Source organism: Toxotes jaculatrix, chromosome 17 (assembly GCF_017976425.1).
Source record: "Toxotes jaculatrix isolate fToxJac2 chromosome 17, fToxJac2.pri, whole genome shotgun sequence".
Lineage (NCBI taxonomy): Eukaryota > Metazoa > Chordata > Actinopteri > Toxotidae > Toxotes > Toxotes jaculatrix.
This window is the reverse complement of record NC_054410.1, coordinates 18,924,331-18,950,340: the sequence shown is the minus strand read 5'-3', so window position 1 is coordinate 18,950,340 and position 26,010 is coordinate 18,924,331. Positions and strand designations below refer to the sequence as shown.

The 26,010-nt window shown below is 40.8% G+C and overlaps 1 protein-coding gene across 1 annotated transcript; it reads left to right on the top strand.

The window, feature by feature from the left end:
* The first annotated feature begins 1,396 nt into the window (after positions 1–1,396).
* pdss2 (prenyl (decaprenyl) diphosphate synthase, subunit 2) lies at positions 1,397–25,983 on the top strand. The gene is made up of 8 exons (XM_041061490.1): positions 1,397–1,896; positions 7,494–7,628; positions 12,911–13,109; positions 18,157–18,231; positions 20,167–20,340; positions 22,433–22,564; positions 23,294–23,329; positions 25,555–25,983. Exons 1-8 carry the CDS (start codon positions 1,649–1,651, stop codon positions 25,708–25,710), a joined length of 1,155 nt encoding a protein of 384 aa, XP_040917424.1. The 5' UTR covers positions 1,397–1,648; the 3' UTR covers positions 25,711–25,983.
* Positions 25,984–26,010: the final 27 nt, after the last annotated feature.

Genomic DNA, 26,010 nt, shown 5'->3' with positions numbered 1-26,010 from the left:
TCAGGTTTTGTTTGTTTTTTTACCTTGTATCCAAATACTCCTTTGCCTCAGCGTAAACTTGGAAGTACATGGCATTTACAGGTATGGTTTTGTTATCTGACATTTGGCATGATCCAAACACATAACGGACAGGACTAAAGACAGTTTTTTTCCAAAAGTATTTGGCCACATTGAGGTAAAATCTCAGCATGTTCTTGAGTTACAGTAATCTAACATGCAGCGATCCCAATAATTTGCACTTATTTGACAAAAGCAGTGGTAATATATTAGTGACGTTCCCTAATGATCTAATGATAAGTGATGTACTCTAATGATCAAACATGATTAACACATCAGCATGAAAATCACAGATCAGTGCTGCCCTCATTCAGCTGCTTTGCAAACATACACACGATAAACACACAGCAGAAGGAAAGCATTTGGGTCTTCATATTACCCAGCTGTAGCTACTGTGAACGACTGGTGCCACTGTTTAATCCTGTGCTGGAGGTTAATTGATATTTTTGTACATTTGCATTTTGTTAACTTAAGCTTATTAAGTGTACCTCTTAATGTATTAACTGTTCTAACAATTCAATAGAAATCTTTTTACAGCCCCAAAATATGATCAGTTTAATAGTAATATGTACAGTCCATCGCTGCACATCACTGCAGTATCATATTAACTTACAGTTTCCTTTTTAAGCCAAAGCAATCCAAAGGTATAGGCAATCAGCACATTAGTTTTGCTGTCACACAGAGTTCAGTGATTACCTTTTTAAATAAACAAAAGATATATTTAATGGTCTAAACTGATTCAAACACAACCCTTGTTTACTGGTTTATAGGTAATTCTGGCCAAATCTTGGTAATTCACAGGGAAAATGTTACCAGCATTTAAAATATGTTCATAATATACATCTAATTGCACTTAGTAGTAAAGATCTGAGGTAGCTACAGGTACCAGGTACTGGACCATGGTGGGTGGTACATGGCTGTTGGTGATGAGTAAATGTTTTATGGCTTCACAACTTCAGAGACTTCTAATGGAAAAAATAACTGACACACTTGTTATTTCCACAATCACATTGTTAATTAATATTTATAATAGGGGTCAGTGACTAGGTGTGAATCAGCTATAAAGGTTTAAATTTGACTAAATTAACGTGATGCTTCGTAATTCTTATACCTGCTGAATGACGCACTGGAAACTAAAAAATATAAATTATGTCATATTCTGTTCTAATAAGGTGGAACACTGACAAAAAAACCAATACAAAAAAAAAACCGTAAAACTGATTATTTTCGACGGAGTTTGCCCGGAAGTGTTCTTCAGAGACGGGGCGTATCGGAATCTGGCATCGGACGTCGTTACGTTTTACGACGTAACGTATTACGTATTTAAAGATGGCGGCTCGCAGTGTCAGGTCGTGTGTTGTGAAACATAGCTAGCCATTATCAAACAAACAGTATGTTGGGTCTGTTAGGATAGTAAATGATAGTTGTTGTTTTCTAAATAAATAAGACGGATGTTGCATTGTTTAAGAACATGTCACAAAGTTAGCGATCGAATCCGGTGATACAGTTTTAAGATGTTATCAAGTGCCTGAATGGCACTTCAGGCAACTGTCTCCAACTAGAAAACAACTCATTACAGTTAGAGGAAAAAATGCTTCAAACTATATGGTCACGACTGTCCCGCAGGGCTTTGTCCAGCCGAGGACAAAGGACGCTGAGTCTCTTCTCCAGTTCAGGACCCTCAAACTGGAGTAAAGTTGTCTCCGATGCAGAGAAGATCGTCGGATATCCAACCTCCTTCATGAGTCTGCGCTGCCTCCTCAGTGATGAACTCAGTAATGTTGCCATGCACGTCAGGAAGCTGGTCGGGACTCAGCACCCTTTACTCAGCACTGCAAGGTAACGCTGCTGAAGTGACACTGCTGTAATCTGTAGGTCCTACTCTGGGCTCTCTCCTCCGAGGAGTCAACACCAAACCAAACTACATTCAGAAATCTGGTAAAATAACACGAATCTGTCTTTCAGCAAATCTTCGAAGAGGGATAATGAGATTGTTTAAAGGAGAATCAGGTTATTATCTAAATCACTCGGTTTGTGTCTCTCATGGACTCATCATTTTTACTTATGAGAAATTTTCACAGACGATTACATTATTAATTCTAGTTAGTACAAACAAAACCCAGCAGATCATTTGGCTCATTGGTTGTTGGTGTTTACAAGACCCACACACAAACAGACTTGACTCCGCCTCCAGAAACACTCATAGTATCCCCTTTCATCACTCCGTAGGCATGTGGGTATACAACAGTTGTGAATAATCAATACAAGTTTTTTGTGAGTCATTGGTGTCTCTTTTGTGATTTATCAGATTGTAATATTCTTGTAATTACCATCTCAAGTTTAATTAGATGTGTATAACATGCTGAGGAGCATGTTGCCGAGGAGAATGTTGCACAGATGGATGTTTTTTATCATCAAGGTGGACGTCTTTCTTTCGTCACAGCCATTCATGAGACTCACACCCAGCCATTGTTGTATATGTCTATCATAAATTATGATATTTTACCTTTGGAACCATGTTTCTGGACACTGTCATGTCAGCACGCTTCATGATTGCATAACACAACTCTTAGACAGCACCGGCAGCATCATGGAGCTGAGGCAGTAGTGAGAGACAGGTGTAGCTTCACTGAATTGATCTGATGGCATCACTTCAGTGCTGAGTCAGGGGATTTGAAAGCATTTGGTGTTTTTCATTCAAAGGGGAAAGTGCAAGACTTCTAAAAAAAAAAAAAAAAAAACTGTTTTAACTCTTCACTACATTCACTGGATGTGTAAAGCCTGCTGCTTTCTAAATCTTCATTTTCATGTTATTTCAGAAACTGATGTGTCAATGCTGCACTCTGTGTGTGTCTGACACAAGTCAGAGGAAAACATTTGGCTGTTAGATGTGAAGAAAAAAGTTACTATCCCATATGAATGATAAACATAAACACCTCAGAATATCATGTAAATACTTTAAGCCGCGCTGTGTGACCTGCTATGATGAGAAGTAGCAACATATCACATGATATCAACCGTAGCTACTTCAGTAAGCAACAAGCTTGCCAGGTACAAGAGCCAAGAAAAGTGTGCCAGAGCAACAAGCATGGATGGAAGCAATGGAAGACTCCCTCTGGACAGAAACAAAGTAAAACTGATAACAGTTTAACAGATAATATACAATACGTGAATCAGACTACATACACACTAACAGGGAGAGTGCTTTGGGGGAAATTTCAAGAGCATTTTTGCACTGAATTTGGTCTAAAAGCTGCTTAAAGTAAGGGGGAAAAAAAGTCATGAATTGAATTTTTCTTTCATTACTCTTCACTTTCAGAGGAAAAAAAAATCAACCAGAGTCATGACAGGCTGTTCAAACCTGAGCTTCTGCTTAGATTATGCAAATGGAGCTCTGTAATACTTGTACAGCCATTCCCAGTGTGGTCGATGTAAAGTAAATGTTGTGATTTAAGGAAAACTGTATATTGATTGTTGTTGCAGACCAGGGCAAAAGATTATGTCACAGTCTCCTCTATGAGGCTATAAATCAACATGATTAGATGACTCAGTTCCTACACTGTGGCATAGCAGGCATATATTTGTTATATTTAGTTACAGTATGTTTGTACAACGCTAAAGGAGCTGATGTGTTATGCAACTGCAAAGCCACAGTTGAGTATTGATGAAGGAGGAGCTAAAACAGGTCCCGTCTTCCGAATATTATCCAGTCGCCTTATCGTAGGAGTTGCCTTATCCTTGTTGTGTTTTGTGAAAAGAAATCAGGGACTCAGAGAACCGAGCGCAGAGAACAAGAAGAGAGAGTCCTCAAACTCAATCCCGCCATGCAGACGGGCGTGTTGGAAACAGGAGCCCAAGGGTGTAATAACCTATACACCTAAATCTGATATGACAATCCATTTGGGTGTTGTAGCAGGGGGCGGGGGTGGCGAGGGGGGAAGCAGACCTCTTGACAGTCTGACTCCTCACTGTCAGCTTGGGTTGGCTGGTTCGTATTTCCCACTGTGTCTCCGCCTTAGACGCGCGGCAGATAAAAATATCCACAACAGCAGACAGGCAGACCCTCGTGGAGTTAGGTTTCGGTTTTTCCTTTCCTTTCATTCTCAAAAACTGCAGCTCAGCTAACTTTGGCCCAAAGTCTGGAGTTACAGCGAGGGGACTGCGGCCCGGGAGAAGAAACTTTACTTGCTTTAAGGACAGTCCTTGAGAGTTGGGCTCAGACAAGAATTCAGTTCTACTGCTGCTTCCTGCCTTTTCTCACCTGTTTTTGCTGTCTCACCTTTGACCTTCAGTACCTTGATCAATATAGTGACTAATAAGATCAGACTTTAACTGATGCACAATAAATCTGCCTGCTTCAGCTACAGTGTAGACTTGAGTGAATATTGAAATTTAAAGATATATTTAAAGACATATCTGCACAATAACATTGTGTCTTCTTCCTTCTGTGATGACTTGATTTAAAGCTCATGAAAACTTGAGGTCAAAGCTGAAGTTGTTTTCCTGAATGTTACATATTTGCAATTAAATATCAGATTGTGATTCAAATGTTGCTTCATTAAGAAAACTAATTTACAACAATCAGATTTCACAGGTTTAAAAAAGGGAGAATTATATAACTATTCAAGAAAAGATATCGAAACATGACAAAATTGACAATGAGACACAGGCTGCAAATACGAAATAAATATATAAAAATCAATAAATAAAGTGTCATATTCTTTAGCTGTATACTATAACCTATCTCCGTTAAGTATCTCTCTAAAACTTTCTGAAATGTCTTCAGAAGAGTTCAAAATAAATATTAATTACTCTTCTTCTAGAAGAACCTCTTGATTATTATCAGTATCAGTAAAACTTCCAATCATAGTGTTACAGGGATATAAATAAGTATAATGAATTTCACTGACTTTGTTGTTACTGCAGAATTCAAATTGTTAGGATCTCTTAAAATATTGTATGTACCCTTATGATCTATAAAACAAATCGTTAAAATTGGTATTATATTAATTATTGTTTGGCAAGACAAATGGTTTGTAATCAACTGTCTCATAGCAAAGGGTCATGATCGATTCATCAGCCCATTATATTCTCTATTAATACATTAATCACTTTGTCACTAATGTGTAAGAAAACAGTGAAGAATAATGTGTAGAGTTTCCCAGGATCCATGGTGACGTCTTCAGATGTCTTCTTTTGTCAGGCCAATAGTTCAAAACCCAAAGATATTCAGTTTACTGTCATGTAGGACAAAGAAAGGCAGTAGTTTCTCACATTTAAGAGGCTGGAACCAGCAAATCTTTGGCATCTTTTGCTTAATAAGTGACGTCATTCGATTATCAAAATACCTGCCGATTAATTTCTTTTTAGAAGTGTGAGAATCAGATCCTGGAAAATGGAACAAACTTTTGGTCATTTTTCTGAACAGATCATCGTCTTAATCTATAAAGTCCAGGTATCTGCCCTGCACATAGAGGTGAATGTGTTGCAACAAAAGTGCAGCCACGTTGGGCACATTCATTCACTCATTCATTCATTCATTTCTAAGGAAAAAACACAGAGGATCAATATGACACCACACACGTGAGGTCATATATTTGCATACATTAATTCCAGCCCCTGCTTACGTCTGCCAAAGTTCCTGAATTCCTGCGCTGCGATTGCAGAGCTGAAGGCGTGGTGACCTGTTCACAACCCTTTAAAATGACAGCAGCCCATTTCTCTCTTTCTGCTCCCTCTCCCCCTCTCTGTAGCCCTCACTATCTCTCTTTTTCCACATCATCCTTGCCCCACCCCTGTGCAGGAGGGCGGTTGTGATTGATTGATGTATGCTGGTGTGGATAGTGACATAAATATTAATCATCTGCCACCCTCAGGCCACTGGCTTACCCGGACTCCCCAAGAGGAGAGCAGCTTCATAATTTTTGCTCTATAGCCGTTTTCTGTTCAGCAGGCCATGCTGCTGTGTTCATCAGTGTGCCAGAATGGCCACTATTTTCCAAATGAGTAAAAATTTTGAGTGACCATAAATACATCTCACTAGCTACATAATGCCAGCTGCATCCTAAATCTTTTGGAACGTATCATGAAGTGTTTTATGTGATAGGTTTTTGGGGTTTTTTTGGGAAGGAACAAAGCTTCAGGGCATGTGCATATTCTCCCTTTCAGCTCCAGAACAGTGTGAATCACTCACGTATTTCTTCTGTCATCTTTTCTCGCATTTCTGTCTGGCCTCTCTTCCCTCCATCTCTCTCTGTCCCCTCCCTCTCTTCATGCTCTATCTCTCACATCCACTCTGTCTCGGGTTCCTCTACCTCCCCCTGTGGTGCAGGGGTGGGTCAGAGAAGGTGGGGGTGGAAGTGGGGGCTTGGGGTTGGTGGTGGGGTGGTGAGACCGGTGTCTGGGCATCGAGCGGAGGGGGGCGTGGCCGCTTGTCTGCCTCGGAGCCCCTAACGAGAGCGTGATTCATGGCACAAGGGGCTCCCATAGGGACAGGATTAGAGGTGCTCTGTCTAACCGCTCCCCAGAGAGAGTAAAAAGATATTTAATCTGCCCACCATGCAGGCAGCTACCACTGCGCACTGTGTGTCTTTGTGTGTGTTTCTGTGAATGTGTCAAAAGGTTGTTGGCTAGGGGGCGGGAGACCTGCTGCCCAAAAAAAAAAAAAAAACCCAAAGGAAAAAATACAGTCCTGCAGCAAAACTGATCAATTATATTCCTGTTATTTATTTATTTTTTATTCTGTACAATATATTCTAAGCTTAACAATCCATTCAGATTTTGTAACTACTATTTCCAGGACAATTTTGTGTTGTTTTGTGTCATTATTGATGCAGATCTTCATTCAACAGAATGGAACTGGTCAATCAATCAGTGTACAAGACTAAGCTGCCACTCTACAGCAAATAGTGTGTAGGCCCTTTCATAGCTCACAAAGGTTTTTGAAATTATCCTGTGCAATATTAACAATATGTTAAATGAGTGTGTGTTATGTGAAGGAGACGTGTTCGTAGTGACGTGTAGCTTCTCTCAGCTCTGCAGAGCATTTTAGTGTCATTCAGCTCATTCTTTTGGTTGTACATCCCTCAATGTAATTTTTTGGTTCAGTCTCACAGTTCTCATAGTGGCCTGGTTTTCAGCCATAGCGAGCAGCTATTTCTAGCAAAATAGATCTGATAAATCCATTATACTCTACCTAAATAAGAAGACAGAAGACAGCAGGGTCTAGGGAAAGATTCTGGAAACAGAAATGCTACGTGTGGCCCCATATTAAAAATCCTTTGCTGTTCTGAAAAAGTGGGACTCTATACTGTACTGTGTGTTGTTACAAACTAAAAAAACATAAATACTTGGTGTCTGTGTCAGAGAAATTCCAATTCCAAGCTTTTGATAAATGTCTAATTGATCTTTTGTCTTCTCATGTTGTTTCCTTGCAGAGGGTTTGTCTACGACAACAGGAACAACCTTCAGATGAGGGGCGTGATTGTCCTGCTCATCTCGAAAGCCGCGGGGCCGAGCCACACAGCATCTGACCTCCTGGCTCAGGACATGGTCAGCGGCATCTATCCCAGGTAAATCACCTGAAATAACTGATCCTGGGTTGGGGGCTCAGGCAAACTGAACCCCCAATCCATTTTCATTAGGTTGAATTACAGGACAAGTGAGGGACTTTATAATTGTACTAAATCATTGCTTATTATTGGTAAGATCATCATTAAAGATCCATCAAAGTATCATCAGTGAGAACAGCAGGATGCACTGATGAATCTTCCTCCTATGCAGGAAATTCCCTGAAGCATGGCTAACTGTGAAAAATGTAATTGGTTGCTATTGCTTTTGTGGTAACCAGGGAGCTAATCGGCAAAACATTGTATAAAAGTCATTATGCCCTTGAGGATTTTCTTAAATGTTAAATGGTGTCTTCCAACTTTAATCACAGTCATAGAGTGTCATCTTAGGAATTATGCCCTTATCATACCGCAGCTGGTTTACACCAAGCGACTTCTTTGGTTAAATTAAACCCAAGCTGGTAATTCAAATCCACAGATAATAGTTCATATCTGTAACCACACATTAGCAGGCAATCTTTCTGCCTTCCACAGATTCTCATGTATGTGCTGCTTTGGAGCAAACAGTGGGCAGTAAAACATGTGTATCAATGCATTGTAGAGCCATAAATGTGCCTGGCAAGCAGACCAAGAAAGGTGATGCCACTTTTGTCCCTGTTACATGGCTGCTGAAGGATAAATAGTGAAATAAAATCCTTGTGTCAGGTAATTCTATCTTGTCCTTTGTGGTTATTGTCCATATCAATTCCTGTAAATGATGCACTACATCATCCTGTGATGTATGATGGAGTATGGGGGCAATACAGCCACAGTTACAAGGTGGGATTTTAATTTTATTGGGTTATATTGAGATTGTGGCTAATTGGAAAACTCTTTCAAAAAGTCCTTTCATCAGCTCCCTTTGTGACCACCCCCCAGTTGCTGGTGTGTATTCAGATTGCCAAACAACTGTGTAATAAGAAAACGTATTAGACTGAGAAATGCCCCCCCCCAAAAAAACTAAAGACGTTCATGTTCCCCAGAGGATGAACCCTAATGACATCAGTGATTCCCTGACTTTTTATATAGTGTGATTATCAGGTCAGAATTTAGATTTTTCAGTACTTTGGTTTATAACCAAATACCTGTAAAACTAAAGTCATTCCCATCAGCTTCAGCTGTACTTTTTGTTCAGTGCTAATTAGTTAAATGTTTGTAGATGCTGACATGCTAACATGCTGAACTTATTAGAGATGATAAATAAATAAATTCACCTCTCATGCGAAAACCGAGATTCATCATTAAAAACCAAATACTGTATTTTCAGATTTAAAAAATATATATCTGTGAATACATATTTCACAGCAGGAGCACAGGACCTGAACAATGATGAGCGTGCGATGACTCTTTTCTCGTCTGACACTGCTCTCTGGCAAATTTACTTTACCAGGACCTCTAAAGATCAAATTCAAAGAACAAATTGTGGCTCTCAGTTTTTATCCATCTAACAGTATAGGGTTCTTTGCAATGAGCATCACAGCCTCACAGAGCAGCTAGTGTGGGTGCAGACTCTTCAGAAATGTTTAACATGAATTAAAGAAATTTGCTGTGTGAAATTTCAGTGACAAACTACAATGTTGATTGATTGCTTCAAATATGTATATCTAAATGTAACGTGTTAAATGTGGCATTAATGTGCTGCTGTTAAATGCTTCAGGTAGCAGCCTCAGGTTCCTCTCTGGCTGCCTCGCACACATCGACTACCAGCATGCAGCTCAGAACAGGGATGTGGGTGTGTGCCAAGTGGTTTCCAGAAGTGACTGCTGTGTTTGGCGTGGCTGTGCGCTGGGTGCCTGAAAGGCTTCTTTCTTACTGCTAACTGGCACAAGGCACATGTGTGTAGTGGAGCCGTGTCTGTGCAGAAACATCCTAATATTAGAACTAATTGGGATAAACCAGGCGTCATGGAAGCGCTTGAGTCTTGTTCTGTTGGTTCTGTTCAAGCTGTGAGGTCGAGACGTGTCGGCAGGTTGTGTCTCACAACAGGACGAGTTACTGCACACTCACCTCATGTCACGACCTGCCGCTCACATCGCAGTGACGCTGGATCACTGAATCCAACATGCAGCATTCCCTCACTCATGTGTGATGGATAGTCCAAAACCTAAACACACACACACACACACACACAGCATGACTTGATCACCTCATTTGCACTATCTTGCTCTCTCTCTCTCCCCCCCTGGCACTCCCCCCACCTCTCCTGGGCTCATTAGCACCTCTGCTGATGGTGAGATGGAAGGATGGAGGGAGACGGGGTGGGGCGGGTTTGGGGGGTGATTGAAACCTCCGGGGGATGGTCTCCTCCCTCCTGACAGGCAGCATTTGTAAAACATTTCCCACTCTGCTGCCTGACACTGATGATTCACGAAAGCACCGCCATGATAGATAGATAGATAGATAGATAGATAGATAGATAGATAGATAGATAGATAGATAGATAGATAGAAACACAGACACTCGCAGATAGTCCAACTTGTGCCCACCACACCTCTTAATTTCTTGTGACAAATGAAAGCCATGGCACCGAACACATCACCATCACGCAGGCCGTCTGATGGACAGGCCACCTCTTTAAAGCACACACAGGGACGCACTCAGATCTGCAAGGCTGTATTTGATGGCGAGGCAGACTGCAGAGGGAGGAAAATGGAACAGAACAGTCAGGACAAGGGGCGTGGTGAGGGGCGTTACACCTCAGCAAGATGGCATCGGTTGCTATGCAACTGGGCACCAAAGCTATTTATACACCGGCCCCCTTGTCCCCCTTTTTCCTCCCCAAGCTCCACTGCTGCTGATCGGGAGTACTACATTAGAGGCACAGCTTTGGGAAGTGTGTGCACACGGGGGTCGATTGATTTGGGGTTTTGGAGGCTGGTACTTTGTGCAGTTGTTCAGTACTTTTAATTCATGATTTAAAAGTAAATCCAAGGGTTGTGTGTTATATCCTCATATTAGTTTATTCCTGTCAAGGTGGGTGTCTTACACATCTTGACCATCATGGGACACTAAAAGGACACTGAAGCCAAACCTATTAAATTCTAACTATTTATTCCTTTTAATCTCTCTGGTTGAATAAGGCCATTGTGGGGTTTCAGATCAATAACCAAGACTGCATTATGGTATTGTTTGATTTTTATACAGTTTTTACATTATCACATTCTTTTACCTTGACAAATCGGGATCTTGATTTGTCTTTTATTTAATTTGGTGGATACAGCAGAGGGCTAGTGGATAAAGGTTGGTATCTATACTTTTCAGTCCTACTCTGAAATAAAAAATAATAAAGTGACATTTAGAGACTGTGGTCAGTGAAGAAACTCCATCAGATCGTATCTAAATGTCTCAAGGCTATTGTCTGTAATTATATATCAATCTACCCTCAGCTTAGATTAGGCTCTATCTTTATGCTTAAACAAGCATTTATGTAAAGCTGCAACGTACAATTATTCTTGATAATTATTTTGTCTATGAAATATCAATAAATACTGAAAAAATCACACAATCACAAGTTTCCACAGTGCAATATGACGTCATCAGATGGTTTGTTTTTCCCAAGCAACAGTTCAAAACACAAACATGTTCATTTTCAATGATGTAAAACTAAGGAAAGAAACAAATCTGTACACTGGAGATGCTGAAAGATTTTTCACTGTTTTGTTCAATATCTCAGCCTGAAGGACATAATTGATGTATATGTATTTATCTTTAACTATTGTATATCAGGGATTATATCTGCACATCAAAGCTGCTTTTACCCCAGTGTCAGTGAGCACAGTGAGACGAGCTCTATTAAACATTTATTGGATATTACATAGAAGCTGATCATGAAGTAAATGCTCCTGTTTGACTTATGAGACTTTAAGCAACAGTGATATTCACCTTGATAGATCATCACAGTGGAGTCTTGATATGAACAATGAGTAGATGTATATTTATCTCAGTCACGTTGTGCTGTTTTTGGCTCGGTCACTGTAAGGCCTTGGACTTGGAGTAAATTTTGTTATATGTTATTTTATGACCCAAAATCAGCCATGGCTTTTTATCATCTCCCCGTGTTGTAACAATGAGTTCTCCTCTTGAAACCCGTCGAGCGGAGCCATCACTCCGATGCACCTTGAGAACACGCGACTGTCAACCTGTTAATTTCCTCTTATTTAAACCCCGAACTTATTAACTCTCATTCGGGGTGACGGTGTTGTTGCTCTGCGTCACCAAGCACAGAAACCAACCAGACAATGAATGTGATTGAGAGGCGACATAGATGACATTATTGAATTTTAATCACATCTTTTCCACGCCGACGTCGAACACAGCAATTACCTGGCTACATGATACGTGTGTGTGAATGTGTGAGTGTGTGTATAGCGAGGGGTTGGAGCGCAAGGCAGACAACCGGCTCATCAGGTTCTCATAGTGGCTGAAAGAAGGTTGTAAGTGGCTATCAGCGCACCCAACCCTGTCTGGATGGATCCCTCCTGTCGCAGCGTGGCGAGCTCCTTCCATATGGAGAGGGGCCTAATTATCCCCCACCAATGACTGAATCAACATTTGATTATATCCTCCCTAAGGCTGCTCTGAAAGGCTCTATTCAAAGACCACTTTTATGTCTTTTCTCTCATAATCAAGAATGGCTGTTATTTGCTAATGATAAGTTTAATTTCTTTTTTTAACACAACCCCTGACACGCTGTGTGGCAAAATGCCTGACATATCTGCTGGTTTCTGCCCTCCAGTGTGCTGATTTTGACTTGGAAGGTTTTGAAGCAAAATTGCTATGGAGAAATCTCTTTTTTTTTTTTTAAATACACAGTAATTTCTTCTTTAAGTTGTCTAGGCCGTAAATGTTTCAGATAGCGTTTTCAACTGTGATGATGCCAACAGTCTTTGTTTGGAGCAGTGTTGTATATTTTAGTCAAATGAAAAACAAGAACCCAGCATTTGAATATTGTACTTTTGTTGACTAAATAGATGTTTTTACTTTTTGCTTGACAGACGAAACGAAAACACATAAATCCTTTGTTCTGATCGAATCCTTTTTGGTCAACACACCTGCATATGATGCCGTGAATGAGTTTTCAAACTTGGCAAACCTGCAGATATCACCAGCATAAAGACAATGAAAAGGTTTCTGTCAAAAAGCTCTCTAACTGTCAAGCCTCAGTGACGCCTTTCCTAAAAGCTGTAGACAAAAAAAGCTGTGATTTAAAAATTTATCCTTTTGTTTATTTTTTTTCTCTTTCATAGCCAGAGGAATCTGGCAGAAATCACAGAGTTGATCCACACCGCGTTCCTGGTGCATCGTGGGATAGTCAATCTGAAGGAGTGGACGGTTTCAGACGGCCCGCTGAAGGACATGCAGTTTGGGAATAAGATGGCTGTCCTGAGCGGCGACTTCCTGCTAGCAAACGCTTGTACCGGACTGGCCCAGCTGAATAACACTAAGGTACACTGTCTGTCACTAACGCACTCTACTCCCGAGAAATATCTGACCTGACATCAGTGATATTAATGAGAAACACTGCTGTCTTAATATGGGCTCCCAGCGGCCCTCACAGCCTCACATATCAGTGTTGCTCTTCATCACTACATCTTTTCTCTCGCTTACACCACATCCAAACTCAACATCCCACTACTGCTGTGAATATATACTGATCCTGGAGAGTATGAAATATTATGGATTTTGAGAGTTTTTTTTACCTTCTTGTATCCACAGCGCAATACCTGCGGTGCAGACGACAGCGGAGTTATAATCTGAAATATCCTCATGTTTTTATTTTGTCTGAATTACTAATGTTAAGTGTGCATTAGATGTGCTCTTCACATCCCAAACGCCCCTTTTCAGTAATAGAGTGTATCCTATTGATTCCCAGCCTGGTGGTCAGGACCCCAAAGGGGGCTGCAGGATAAATCTGAGGGGTGGCAGGATGATTAACATGATTGTCATGATTCCAGACCTCTGAATCACCATCAAACATCTTAGATTTGCACAGCAATTCGAAGAGGTCTGGTTTTATGCCCATCAATGACTGATTGTTACTGATTAAAGAAACAACTGACCAATCAGAGGTGGGATTAAAAGTGGGGAAGCCATCTTCTAGGGTTGTGTTAGCTGGAGTTACTGGAGGTGGCGCTCTTTGCTTTGTATCTTCATTCATGGTGAAAATTACGGCTAACTAACCCACTACCCAGTTCTTCCTTAGTTTGCTTCAAACTGGTAATAAAAACACACCACTCCTGTCATACACTGGGTGTTTACTGCAGTATTTGTATGAGTATAAGCCACAAAATCTCATATCAGGTCCCTCAGTCAGTTACACACGGGCTCCTTCGTTTGATGGCGTACAGTCTGTTTCGTGCGTTGGATAATGTGGTCAGGCGACACCATTGACATGTACACCATGGGAATCCTTCTTATTGAGTTTTCAGTTTTGGACGTGTGTGGGGTGTGGTGGTCTTGTAAGTGCACCACAGATCATATCTACTACGTAGCCCGGTAACCCCTTGCTGACAGATGCTGTCACCACGCTGTTCTGTTAAAATGCGGTTGCCTAAGTGGATCAAAATAACCGCCCCCCCCCCAAATGTGCCATCAGCTGGACCAGCCCTTATCGCCTTCCCTGCTGCTTCTTATTCAGCGCACACAGTCTGGGTTTATGTCTGCCCTATGGCAGCCAGGAGATGCCCTCCCAAATATGTGATGTAAGTGGCACCCATGGTGCGTCCTGTGTAAGAAACATAGCAGGAGTTATAGGATCCAACATGTCCTTTATAAATTAAAGATAGTTCTAAAGGTGTGGCATTTCCTTTACAGTGCTAATTGGCTTTCAGTAGGATTTGTTACTGCAACAGTACCATGAGAGATAATTGTCACTCTGTGGCTAAGCTACAAATTACAGTAATGGAAGTGATACTGTTGTTTCCCTGGAAGATGGAGAAAAACCACGCTGAGAATGAAATGATGGCAGATCTGCTGATGACTTGAGCTAATTATGATTTAATAACATTAACTATGCATTCACGCCAAGCAAGTTGGCATTGGCTGAATCAAGTTTTGGAGCATCTGTTCCTCTGGTTTGGTTCTTTTTCAAGGTGAAAACAATGCCATTCAAACTCAGGTGGTACCAAATTACTGCACAGCAATGCTCGAAACTATTAGTCTTGTTTTTTGTTTTTTTTTCACACAAATCTGCAATGCTATTTATTAGAGGTATGAATGTAATCTGAGGCAACCACAGGAAACGTCCCCAGAGTGGACGTTTTTAAGGGTAATAAGGAGATAGACATCTGATATTCAGCAGTCACTCATGTTTGAAAAGGTTAGCAAAACAAAATGAAGAGAGGGCAAACCACAGTCTGCACTGATGCTCATATTCAGCTGTGTTTTTTTTTAAAGCCCTCTTCACTGGTATGAGCAGGTGGTAAATTAGATCATTGTTAACAGTACTGACAAATCCATTATGCATAGCTAACATTACTGGAATGAAATTTGTTTTGACCAAAGTATGTAAACTGGTAGGATTATAGGTTATCAAAACCCTGTTCACTTCACCTTTTAACTCTGAGCCCATGTTGACTTTTGGCTGTGATTTGTAATTGAACCTCAGTAATGCTACAGTAACAGTAATTTATGCTACAGTTATTTTTTCTTTGGTGCAGATGGGAAAACAGTGAAACAATATGTGAATGTGATTTTACTTCAAGAAACATTAAGACCTTGGAAATATGATTTTATAAAATGTTCATATGATGGCAAACACAACAGTGTCTGAAGCTCTGAAATAGCAGTTGACAGAACAACCTTGACTTGAGGTCCATTTATTCACTTGTTTAGGAGCTTTCAACTGTATAACATCAGCTTTGTTAGCAAAGCTAACAGGAAGTGCCCATCACAGAGGAGCTGAGAACACCTACAGCTCCATGACTTCCAAAAAAACTCCATCTGTTGATAAAGGCACAGAGTGATATGGTCAAAAGCTCCAGAGCAAATTAGTGGACCTTGAGTTGATGACTTTCTTTTTTTTCATGATTACTTTTCCAAGTTAATTTCAGTGGAGTTGATGGTTACATCAGTCCCGTTTGCAGGAAAATTCTTTTGAATACATTCAGTCACACTTTGTAGAAAGCTCGGTCATTAGACAATGAGGCAAGTGATAAAAAGTGAGCCGAAAAGGGTGTCGGCATGGGCATTCCCTGTCACTTAAAGTCACGTCTCAGTGCAGAAACTGAAGAGACAAATTTTTTTTCAATAAATATTTTTTCATAGCTCCTCCAGAGCCACAGAAGACCTTTATAGTGTTGTTTCTCGGGCTGAAATATACTCCGTGTGCTGTGTACAACTATATGTGTAAAATCACTGGAGTTCCCCTTTAAAAACTGCATCCAACCTGGTTCAGCTTCTTTGAATTAAAAAAAAGGCCATACAAATATATATTAACTCAGAATTAGCCCTAGGCAAAGACAATAAAGGCTGTAAAAGATTTCATTTTCACTCATTAAAATCTGCTAATTGTCTGTTATTTATAGTGCTGTAACAGCTTCAAAGTATGTGAAACAGTGCAGCTTGATTCTGATATTGTAAACTGACATTCTGCTAAACAGTAGATTGTCTCTCTTTTCTTTCTTGCTTTCGAAGTTTTTCTCATAAACCAGCCTTTTTTTTTTCTTTTAAAGCAGTGAGAGCGATGGAGATTATGTGTCGTGGCCTTGAGAGGAAACCTATGCTGCTACTTGTATAAACTGTAAAGTAATCTCACCGTGGAGCTCCGGTTTCTTCCCCCTCGCAGACCTGTCGGCAAAACACGATCTGGCTGGATTTGGGAATGGAGTATGGGGGAGGCAGGGGGGGAGCTTATCTGATACTTTCCAAAAAAAGACCCCCACTGGCCCCCACTTCCCAAGGCAGGCCAGGCAGAGACACCACATCTGGTAATACTGTAGGCACATTGTCCTTCCAGGTCTGTGGGCGAAGCTCGGGTTTCCTCAATATTTTCCCCCGGTGGATTCAGTTACCCAAAGGGCACTGCGAGGCTGACGGAGCAGCCAGCGTCACCAGACTTTTCTGATGAACCAAGGATGTCTGGGATGAGCTGAAGGAGCTCTAAATTTAACCTCATTCATCTGAACTGTACAGGCGTGGCCTTGACTCCTCAGCCCAGGCTGTTCGGCGTGTGAACGTAGGACGGAGGGATCAGCTCCAGATTTTCGCTCATTCATTAAATCAAGACTTTAAATAAAGATTTGAGAAGAGGCAGCCTCTCATCTGGTGGTTGACGAGGGGCCGGTTGTGTCTCTGTAACCAAAAATGTAGTCATGCATGCCCCCTGTAAGAGGAAATGGGCAACTGCAGTCTAAAACAAAACTCAGGCCTCCACATCGTAACTTGTAACTGCCTTTTAAATACTGTTCAAGGTAGAAAGTTAAATATTCTCTGAACTCAGTTTCCAAAAAGCAGCATTTTTATATTTATTAACTTACTACACAGAGTCAATGGCCTGATCACATAATAGTGATTGTGCTTAAAGACTCGAAGCCCATTTCTCCCTTTCCCATTTCTTCTATTACTGTGCCACTTCTCCCACCTTGTGGAAAAGCTGTAAGTATCAACAGATGAATATACTAATTTTCCACATACAAATGTCCAAAGTGAAATAAATCATTAAATAATTTATCAGTTAGAAGAAAAGGAGAAGCAAGAAGGCCCTGAAGTCAGATCATCACTCCTAAACCTCATTAGCCCCTCTGCTCTCTGGACACCTTATTTCATTTCACCATCTGCCTTTTAGCTCCATTTCACCTCCTCAGACCGGACAGACACCTGATCTTGCCCTCTCAGCTGGACTTCTCTCTGAATACAAAGTATGGACCTGCGTCATGAAATCAACAGGAGCTCCCCTATGGCCCGATAATGAGCAGCTGAATTTGCAGCAGTTCGTCTGGTTTCCAGTCCTCGTCTCACCTCAGATTTATTCACCAAACCAGCTGTTCGGATGCGATCGCTGTTTACTCATGCTTCAATCAGGGGAAATTGTGCTTTTTTTTAAATTACGAATGTCACGGATGAACTGGGTAGCGTGTCGGTTTTGATCGACCTCATTTACATTTACATTTTAATCAGTGGTGTTAGCCAGAGTGATATATAATGAGGGAACACGTTAGCGATTCACTGCCCCCAAGGTCGCTTCAGCACAAGGTCAGGAGGCTGTTGATGGACATGTTGACTGCTGAGTAAATCACACTTGAAGTTTTTGGTTCAACATGTGATCAACACTGGATATTCACTTGGCTGAAAGTTTGTCTACTTGTGTCCTGCTTCATAGAAATGAGGCATGTGGCACCGCTTTTGGGTTATTAATGATATATTGTTTAGTTTTGTCCCTTTTTTCAGTTTAACAGAGGATGGCGTGTAAATGTGTGACTCTGAGGTCCAGATTTAAATTTTAGCCCAGATGTGTGATGCTTTTTTTTCCTCTCTCTTTTTCCATATTTAACAGGTTGTTGAACTGATCTCAAGTGCCATCGGTGATTTAGTTCAAGGAATCTACTATGAGAATTCCAACAATACTGAGGTAAAGTATGTGTTCTCCCTTTATAAATCTACTTTGATGCAGGTTGACAGATTGACAAAAACAGATAAGAGGATAAGAGGATGTCATTTATTACATCAATTACATAATTAAAAAAAAAAAAAAACCAGAAAAAAGACCTTTGTTGGAGCACACTGGAATACAATAAAAGAATATGATTGGCTGGCCATTTAAGACATAGGGGCAGTTCTGAATGCTTTACATACTGATACATATACATAAAGGAATTGCAAGATAAATTCAAAACACAGAAATGTAGAAAAGACTGGTGATATTGAATATTTTTGCTGAAAAGACCAAAGCCAACAATGAATGGATCCATCTAACAAGTCTATGCATCCAAAGCCTGATGTAGCTTATCCCTCTGTGCCATAGAGCTTCATTGTTACCCAAAAGCTATTAACCTGTTACCAGACACCACCGTTTTTGCACACAAGCCCAAAAATAATGTACCCCAAATAAAAAGGTTACTGTTCTCCAACCGTTTTTATTATAGTCATAATCCTGATCTCCTTTGACAAGTAACTCTTTAAATTTTACAACAAAAAAGTCAGAATGATTACAAGAGATACTGAACCAAAATCACAGATGCACAAACATGGACTTTAGTCTGAGCCAAGTCTGCATCAACAGCTGCTGCAGTGATACGCGGGTCCTAAAATGCTTTGCACAGATAAAATCAGGAGACGTTTGCGAAGATGAGTCTGACACAGACCAAAAAACACACCTAAAGCAGCGCTACCGAGGCCTCAGCGTCCCCTCAGTATTTTAAAAGTACAGAGAAAAACCACTCTGTCAGTGAACTACTGTAGCAGTGGGTGCCATGTTCCTTCATCACAGTTATCACACATACTTTTATTTGGACTAAATCCCACTTTCCTGCTGCTGGTAACACACACTAATGGACCAAATGTGGATTAATCCGCCTCTGAAAATAGTCCCCAACAAATATGCTATTTCCTCCTGTTAGAGTAACATTTGCTTAAAGCTACAGTGCCCTGCTTTTTTAGGAAATTCCTGAAGTTCTTTCAGGAATGACATTATATATTTGTAACCAGTTTTTAAGGATTTACATCTTCAGTGGGAACAAATGGACTTGGAGCTAAAAGCCATTGTTGACATATTGACTTTTTGTGGGATTTATCCTTTAAGAAGTGAAGGGAATAAGTATAGGAATAAGTGTTGTGGAATTAATTTGAAAGCTACAGAAAAACAAAGTTTCAGAGTTGCTGAAGTTTTGGTGTTTTTTAGATCAGGAAGTTGGCTCCAGCTGTGAACATCACAGGAGTTAAATACAGCTTTGTGAATGGTTCTGACTTGGACCCGAGTTTCTGATTATTAATGAGAAAAAGGAACAAAAGATATTCTGATAAATAATGAATCAAGATGAGTGTCTTTCTGAATTCAAATTGACCACAGTGCTGCCAGGTGAGCAAGAGTTTCCCTTAATTTGGCATAGCTTTAGGTTCTACAGTAATTCATTTTTCAGGAGAGTGTTTTGTCTATCATCTAGACTTGCACCCAATTCCAGCAGTACCTACATTAGTCCAGAGATGGTCTATTTAACTTTGTTATACCTGCAGTGTTCGTAACATTTTATGTTGAACTTAATGCTGGACATAAAATAATATTCAAAGTGTTTGCACAGCTATAAGAGTGTTTTTCCTGTCCTGCTTGTGCGTCTCTCTCCCAGCTTCCCTCTGTTCCAAATAACTGGAGCACTTGTGGGGAATACTGTGTTAAATTGCTGTTACTCTCTGGTGCACATCCAATTACATACTGAAAAATAAAATCACAGAGGAGGAGGGTTTGTTTTGATTGAGAGGTTGTGGGGTGCTCTGTGGGAACTTTGAAGTCGTACAGTAGAAGCAGTGAGAGCTCAGGCCTGCGGTGTCTCTGCCACTATTTGCTCTTTAGGAGAATAGTCTCACCGATGGCGTCAACGTGGCGACTTGGGAGGAGCAGGCGTTCCTGTCCCACGGGGCGCTGCTAGCCAAGAGCTGTCAAGCTGCGATGGAGCTGGCCCAACACGACAGTGAGTCCCAGAGACTGGCCTACAAGTATGGCAAGCACCTATCACTAGGCCACAAGGTAAGTCTGATCTGAGTGTCCCACCCACCAGGCACCAAATATCAGCGAAGGTGGTTTTTGGAGGATCAATCAGTAGGGGTCAAGTGCCACAACAGTGGGCTATTCTCTGAGATAATCACTGTTGAATGTCTGGGTTTAAAGGCCCTGGAAACCTGTTTTCTCAATTAGCTTCTCACTGTGAGTGATGGAGTTCTACAAGAACACAGTTTTTTCTGTCTAAGTTTGGAAGTTTTTGTTATTTTACATGAGAAATGTCTATATTTCTGTTTATTTCCTTGCTTGTCTCACTCGTTTGGAGTGGGCGGGATCAATTGGGCAAACGTTGCCAATCAGAGTTTAGCAACGTTTACATCAAAGTTTAATAGCGGTTGTGAGGATGTTTGATTAAACCACCCTTTCACTGTTCTGATGACACAAATTAGCTGAGATTTTTAGTGTTACACAAGTGGGCACAATATTAATAATTAAAGCAATAAATAATTAAAAATGGAGATATCAGCTCACATTTTCTGACAGTCTCTCCAGGAAGACTTCCATAGGATTACACTCAGTTGTACACATGAAAACTGCCACAAATAATTGCATCATAAATTAAAAAATGGCTGCGAGAGAGAGAAATTCAAAGCCTGTCTCCACAGCTCTGCACAGCTGCCCAATCACAGAGTGAGTGCGTGCGAATGTCGGGTTGTCAGTTTTTGGAAAGTTACAGTCAGACCATTTCAGTAAGGGCCCCTCCTCGTTCGATGCTGGAAAGGTATGATGAGGAAGCATAATGGCATCTTAACTGTGTCTGTCTGCTGTTTGGTGCTTAGCGGGTAGTGTATAGTGGGGTTTTAGAGGCTGTTTCTCTGAAAACAGCTGCCTGCTGCGGCCATAAACGATGCTGTGAGAGCAGCGACAATGAACCAAAACAGTAAGGTTGCAGCTGGTCAGCTAAATAATGAGCTAAAAGTCACTATAAAGCTCTATAAAGCCGAGGGGAGCTGCAGATTCAGGTGATTATTCATCACCTAGGTAGGTCCATCACTATGATCGACCCATTTCACACTGCCACAATGTGTTCACATCGTCATTTTGATTCTTTGTTATTATAAAATATTTCCGCTCTCAGTCACTTAAGCTTCCTGAATCATCATCATGAATATTTAAACTTACACAGAAATACTTAAGATTTGAAACCAAGTTTTCAGGGGCTTTAATATAGTATTTGTCCTGAACCACCATACTGTTTCTCTATTTTACTTTTTTGTTTTTTAACTGATCAAGTTAAATCAGAGCAAAGGAGTAAATCTGACAGGCTGCTGATTGGCTGCATGCTCCACTGATCTACAGGAAACAGCAGTGTCTGAACTTCCTTTCCTCTTTTGCATCGCTGGGTAATTGGACTTATTTTAGTTTAACAATATTAGTTTGTCTTTTGATGGAGGGCTTCACACCACAAGCTTATATGATATAAAAATCATTTTGAAAGAGGACAGGGTGATATATTTGCCCAAAAGATTTTTGAAATATAGTCGTTCCTTTGTAGATGAAGCAGTTTTTTGATTCTAACCTGCCTTTTATCCTAAATGTCTTATTATTCTCACATTAGAGACAAATATAAAGTGTAAAAATGTGAAATCAGGACAAAAGGCTGATTAGCACAAAGCTAAAATGCCATTAGTACGTAATGTTAATGCAGATTAAATTAAACATTTTTCAAGGTTCACATGTTTTCAGCAGTATTTTATTGGTGCTAGTCTAAAAGTCATTCATAATGATCCCACTCACAGTGCTGTATTAGTACGTCCTCTCCTGCTGCGGCTCCCTGTAGCTGCCTGTCTGCAGGCCTCAGTGGCTACAGGGAATCTCAGCATGGGAGGAAGCAGAAATGAGGTCTTTGAAGGAGAACCATCCTCATCAGGCCTGCCGTGTCTTTCAGCACACTGTTCACCACGCCGCTCATTAACAGGGTCACTCAGAGTGTAGGTAGGCACGATGTAGGCGCCGCCGTTTTCACAACTGGCTTGGTTTAATTGGTGCCAGGAAGTTAGAAATTACAATCTCAGCCTGATTTGACGCCCCATTGACAAATGTTCTCTCCCTTCTGTAGCTGAACTCTGACCTGCAGCCGTTTTTGAAGAGCAGTGTGGGAGAGCCAGCGTCGTTCAGTTTGAGCGCCGCCCCTGTAGTTTTCCACCGTCAGATGGTCGGCCAGGAGAGATGGCAGCAGCAGCTGCAGCAGGTACAGGACGCACGGTGCATGACGCCACTGCAGCAGCCAGATTTATTTAGTTTTTTTAAATGTCAGTCAGTCACTAGGAATCCAGGTTATGCTACGTACATGAAATTAACGGATGTGCTAGATGAAGTCATAACAGTCTGCTTAGAGGTGAAGTAGAATAAGAATACTTTTTAATAATTTAAAAAAAAATAAATCTCTTTCTTAAATCACCAACAGGCCACAACAACACATTTAAAAACTAAAATAATAAAACCACTAAAGGTTTTCCTACAATTAATAGATTTTCTTCTTATGGTAAACTTGACTTTCTCTTTAATGAAACATGACATGTTTCAGTCATCTGGTATGAGAATGAGGTTTTGGGATTTTTCCAGTTAATTAGGATTAGACAACACACTGATAGGCAGGTAAAGAGAACAGCAGTGTAAATATTTACTACAGTCTCCTTACACTGAAAATGCCTGTTATAGGATTTGAGTAATTAACACATTGTACGCATGTGAGGATCAAAGTAGCTGGAGGGGATCTAGATTTATTTCGGATAAGCTGAGCTTTTGTCAAATAAAGATTATGTACAGAGGTTTTAAAGCTTTTCTTCAAAAGTTTTTCATTTCATCAAACTTCACCTTTTTAAATTTTGTTGAGCATGATATTCAGGTAACCGTGGAGATTTGGGTAATTTAGCTGATAATCACTCTCTCTTTTCTTTTCTTTTCTTTTCTTAACAAGGCAAAAACACTGAGAAACCAGCTGGATTACTCAAAGGTGAGGCCACAGCTTTATGAATTTCTCTATATAGGATCTGCCTCAGTGAGCTATAAACTCTTTAATTCACAGTGTTACACAGATACTGTGCTCTTATTCCTTGCAGCAGCCTCTGTTCCCCTTGTGTTACATTGTGTTATGTTTCTCTTTGTTGTATTTCAGTGTTTTCACCTGTTTACTCAGTGGCACTGCACCTGACAGAGGCATCAAAGAGAAACAGGATGTCTTTTCACTGTAACCTATATCAAAGTTGAGAAACGAGCTTTCCAAAGTCAATGTGTGAGGGAAGAAGGGGACCGATAGGGGTGCAAGAAGAGACTGAAGCTACAGAGGAGGGGTCTGATGGTGTTGGAGGGGGGGTTATCTGGTCCCGTCTGAAACCAGAGCAGGAAGGATTAGTTACCGAGGCCTATTTGTGGAGGAGACACTGAGGCTCTGAGACAGTGGCATTGTGAGAGAATCTCCTTCAGCAGACCTGCCGAAAAGGGGACGCGGGGAGAAGTTTGAAGGGAGGGAGAGAAGAGGGGACACGAGGAGGAAAGCTGAGAGCAGGACAGAGGGAGGGATGAAATTTTGGGGAGGAAAAAGAAAGACCTTGGGGCCTCGAGCGTAAAACTTTGCTTTGATTCAGCACAAAGATAGGAATGCATAATGAGAAGCGGAACTTTGTGCACATTTCTGGCATCCACATGATTTAACACGTGCTTTCATCTCATTAACATCTTTATTAACTGATAAATAACCATAAGAGTTTACAAGACCTCCTCCTCTGTACTGCTTTGCATTCAGTCTAATGTTAGAAAATCTGACCACGTGAAAGAAGTCACACTTTTTCCTGAGGTCAGCCACTGTCCTCCAGCAGCTTCACCCACGCAGCGAGACATTATGACCAATCACAAATTTAAATTTGAGTGTTTGGTGATAAATAAATTAGAATTAAATCCTTTAAAAACACAGAAATGGCAGAGTAATTCTGAAAAAGAAAGCAGCTGCTGCTATAGATAAACAGTGCACAGACATAATGTCTCACCTCTGCTTTTGGCAGAGGCCGCACATGCTACCTACCAGACCGGCTAACAGGCTAGGTTGGCTCAAGAGTTTGCATGTTTACTGAGCATCAAAGTGACGAGTGTTAACAGCAGCAGTGAGCTGGTTAATTCACATTTACCATGTTAGTGTTGTGTTTCTATAGATGTTCCTAAGAGAAAGACACACAACTCTGTGAAGTAGCATTTCTGTTTTCTACAAATTATTTTAAATTATTTATTTTTTTATTGAAATATGTTACACTTTGAGTACAGCAGCAGAATACTGATGAGATCAGAAAGCATAAGAAAGGATGTGCTGTGTGAAGGGAAGCAGGAGAAGAACAGTGTGACAAACTTATGAGGTTACCTAACATGCAAATGATGGAGAGTGTGGGATATTAAGACATGAGGGAACATGAAATTAATACAGAACAAAATAAGGTTGGCAGACAAGATAGTGTGAAATGAATGTGAAAAAGTATTGTTTCTAAATTAAGCAAGCAGCCAGGGTGATGCCGAGTTCGTCACCTGCAGCTTTTTTTTTTTTTTTTTTTTTTAAAGACGGAAGGCCTACGGGGCTTTCCACCTCCAGAATTTATGAGGTAAAACGCCCACAGCAAAAAGATGTCCCAACACACCAGCAGAAAGGCAGATGGGGTCGCCAAAATTCACACTGTCTGTAAACTCAAATACATGAATTGTATATGTTGTGTGCATAAGTCCTGGGCTGTTTGCACAGATGCACAGACTGTCTTCAAATGAATGAAGTAGTCCTATTGAGATTCAGTATCCTTTTAAACATAATATAATAGTAAAAACCATATTGGAATGGAAACCCTTCACAAATTCAGCACATGAGTAGAACCTGCAGAGACATAGAATTCAGGGCATTTCCCTTCTCATTGCCGTTTAAAAATTTTTTTTTTTTTACATAACTCACAGTGATTAGTCTGAATTTTTTACCCCGTACTTAAACGTGTTGAGCTGCCTCCAGTGGCACCAGGGGCAGTGTGCAAATACATACACAATTGTGTTATACAATGGGTTTCCTGTCATTAAAATAAATGCTTTATCCCTGTACAATCAAAGAGTGAGCTAACTTTCTCTGGCTCTTAACAGTTTGTTGTGTTGACAGCTGGATAGTAACAGGAGTGACACAAACATGACAAAGTAATGTGTGTTTTCATCCTTCAACAGCTTTTGGCAGCAGTTAAGTCAGGGAAAGGCATGAGCTCAGCGGTGGACTTATGCTGTTACCATGGCAACAAGGCTCTGGAGGCCATCCAGGCTTTCCCCTCCTCCGAGGCTCGATCCGCCTTGGAGAACATCGCCTCCGCCATCACCAAATTTTGACCTGGACACATACATACACACACACACACTCAGTGCTGTTTCTAAACGTGCAGCCTGGAGTGTCTTTGTCTGCACAGGCAACAGGACGACACTTTAGAGACAAATGAACTTCATTTGAGCCGGGTGCTGGCTCATGTCTGGATGAAGTGTTGTGCTCTGTTGTGGATGACAGTGTGCATCAGAAATGCAATGGTTATATCCATAAATGGTCATCATTAAAAAAAATAAAGAAAGGAAATAAAAACACATTACTTCAGCATCATGTCTGACGTTATGTTGCCTGTGATACATACCCTTCCT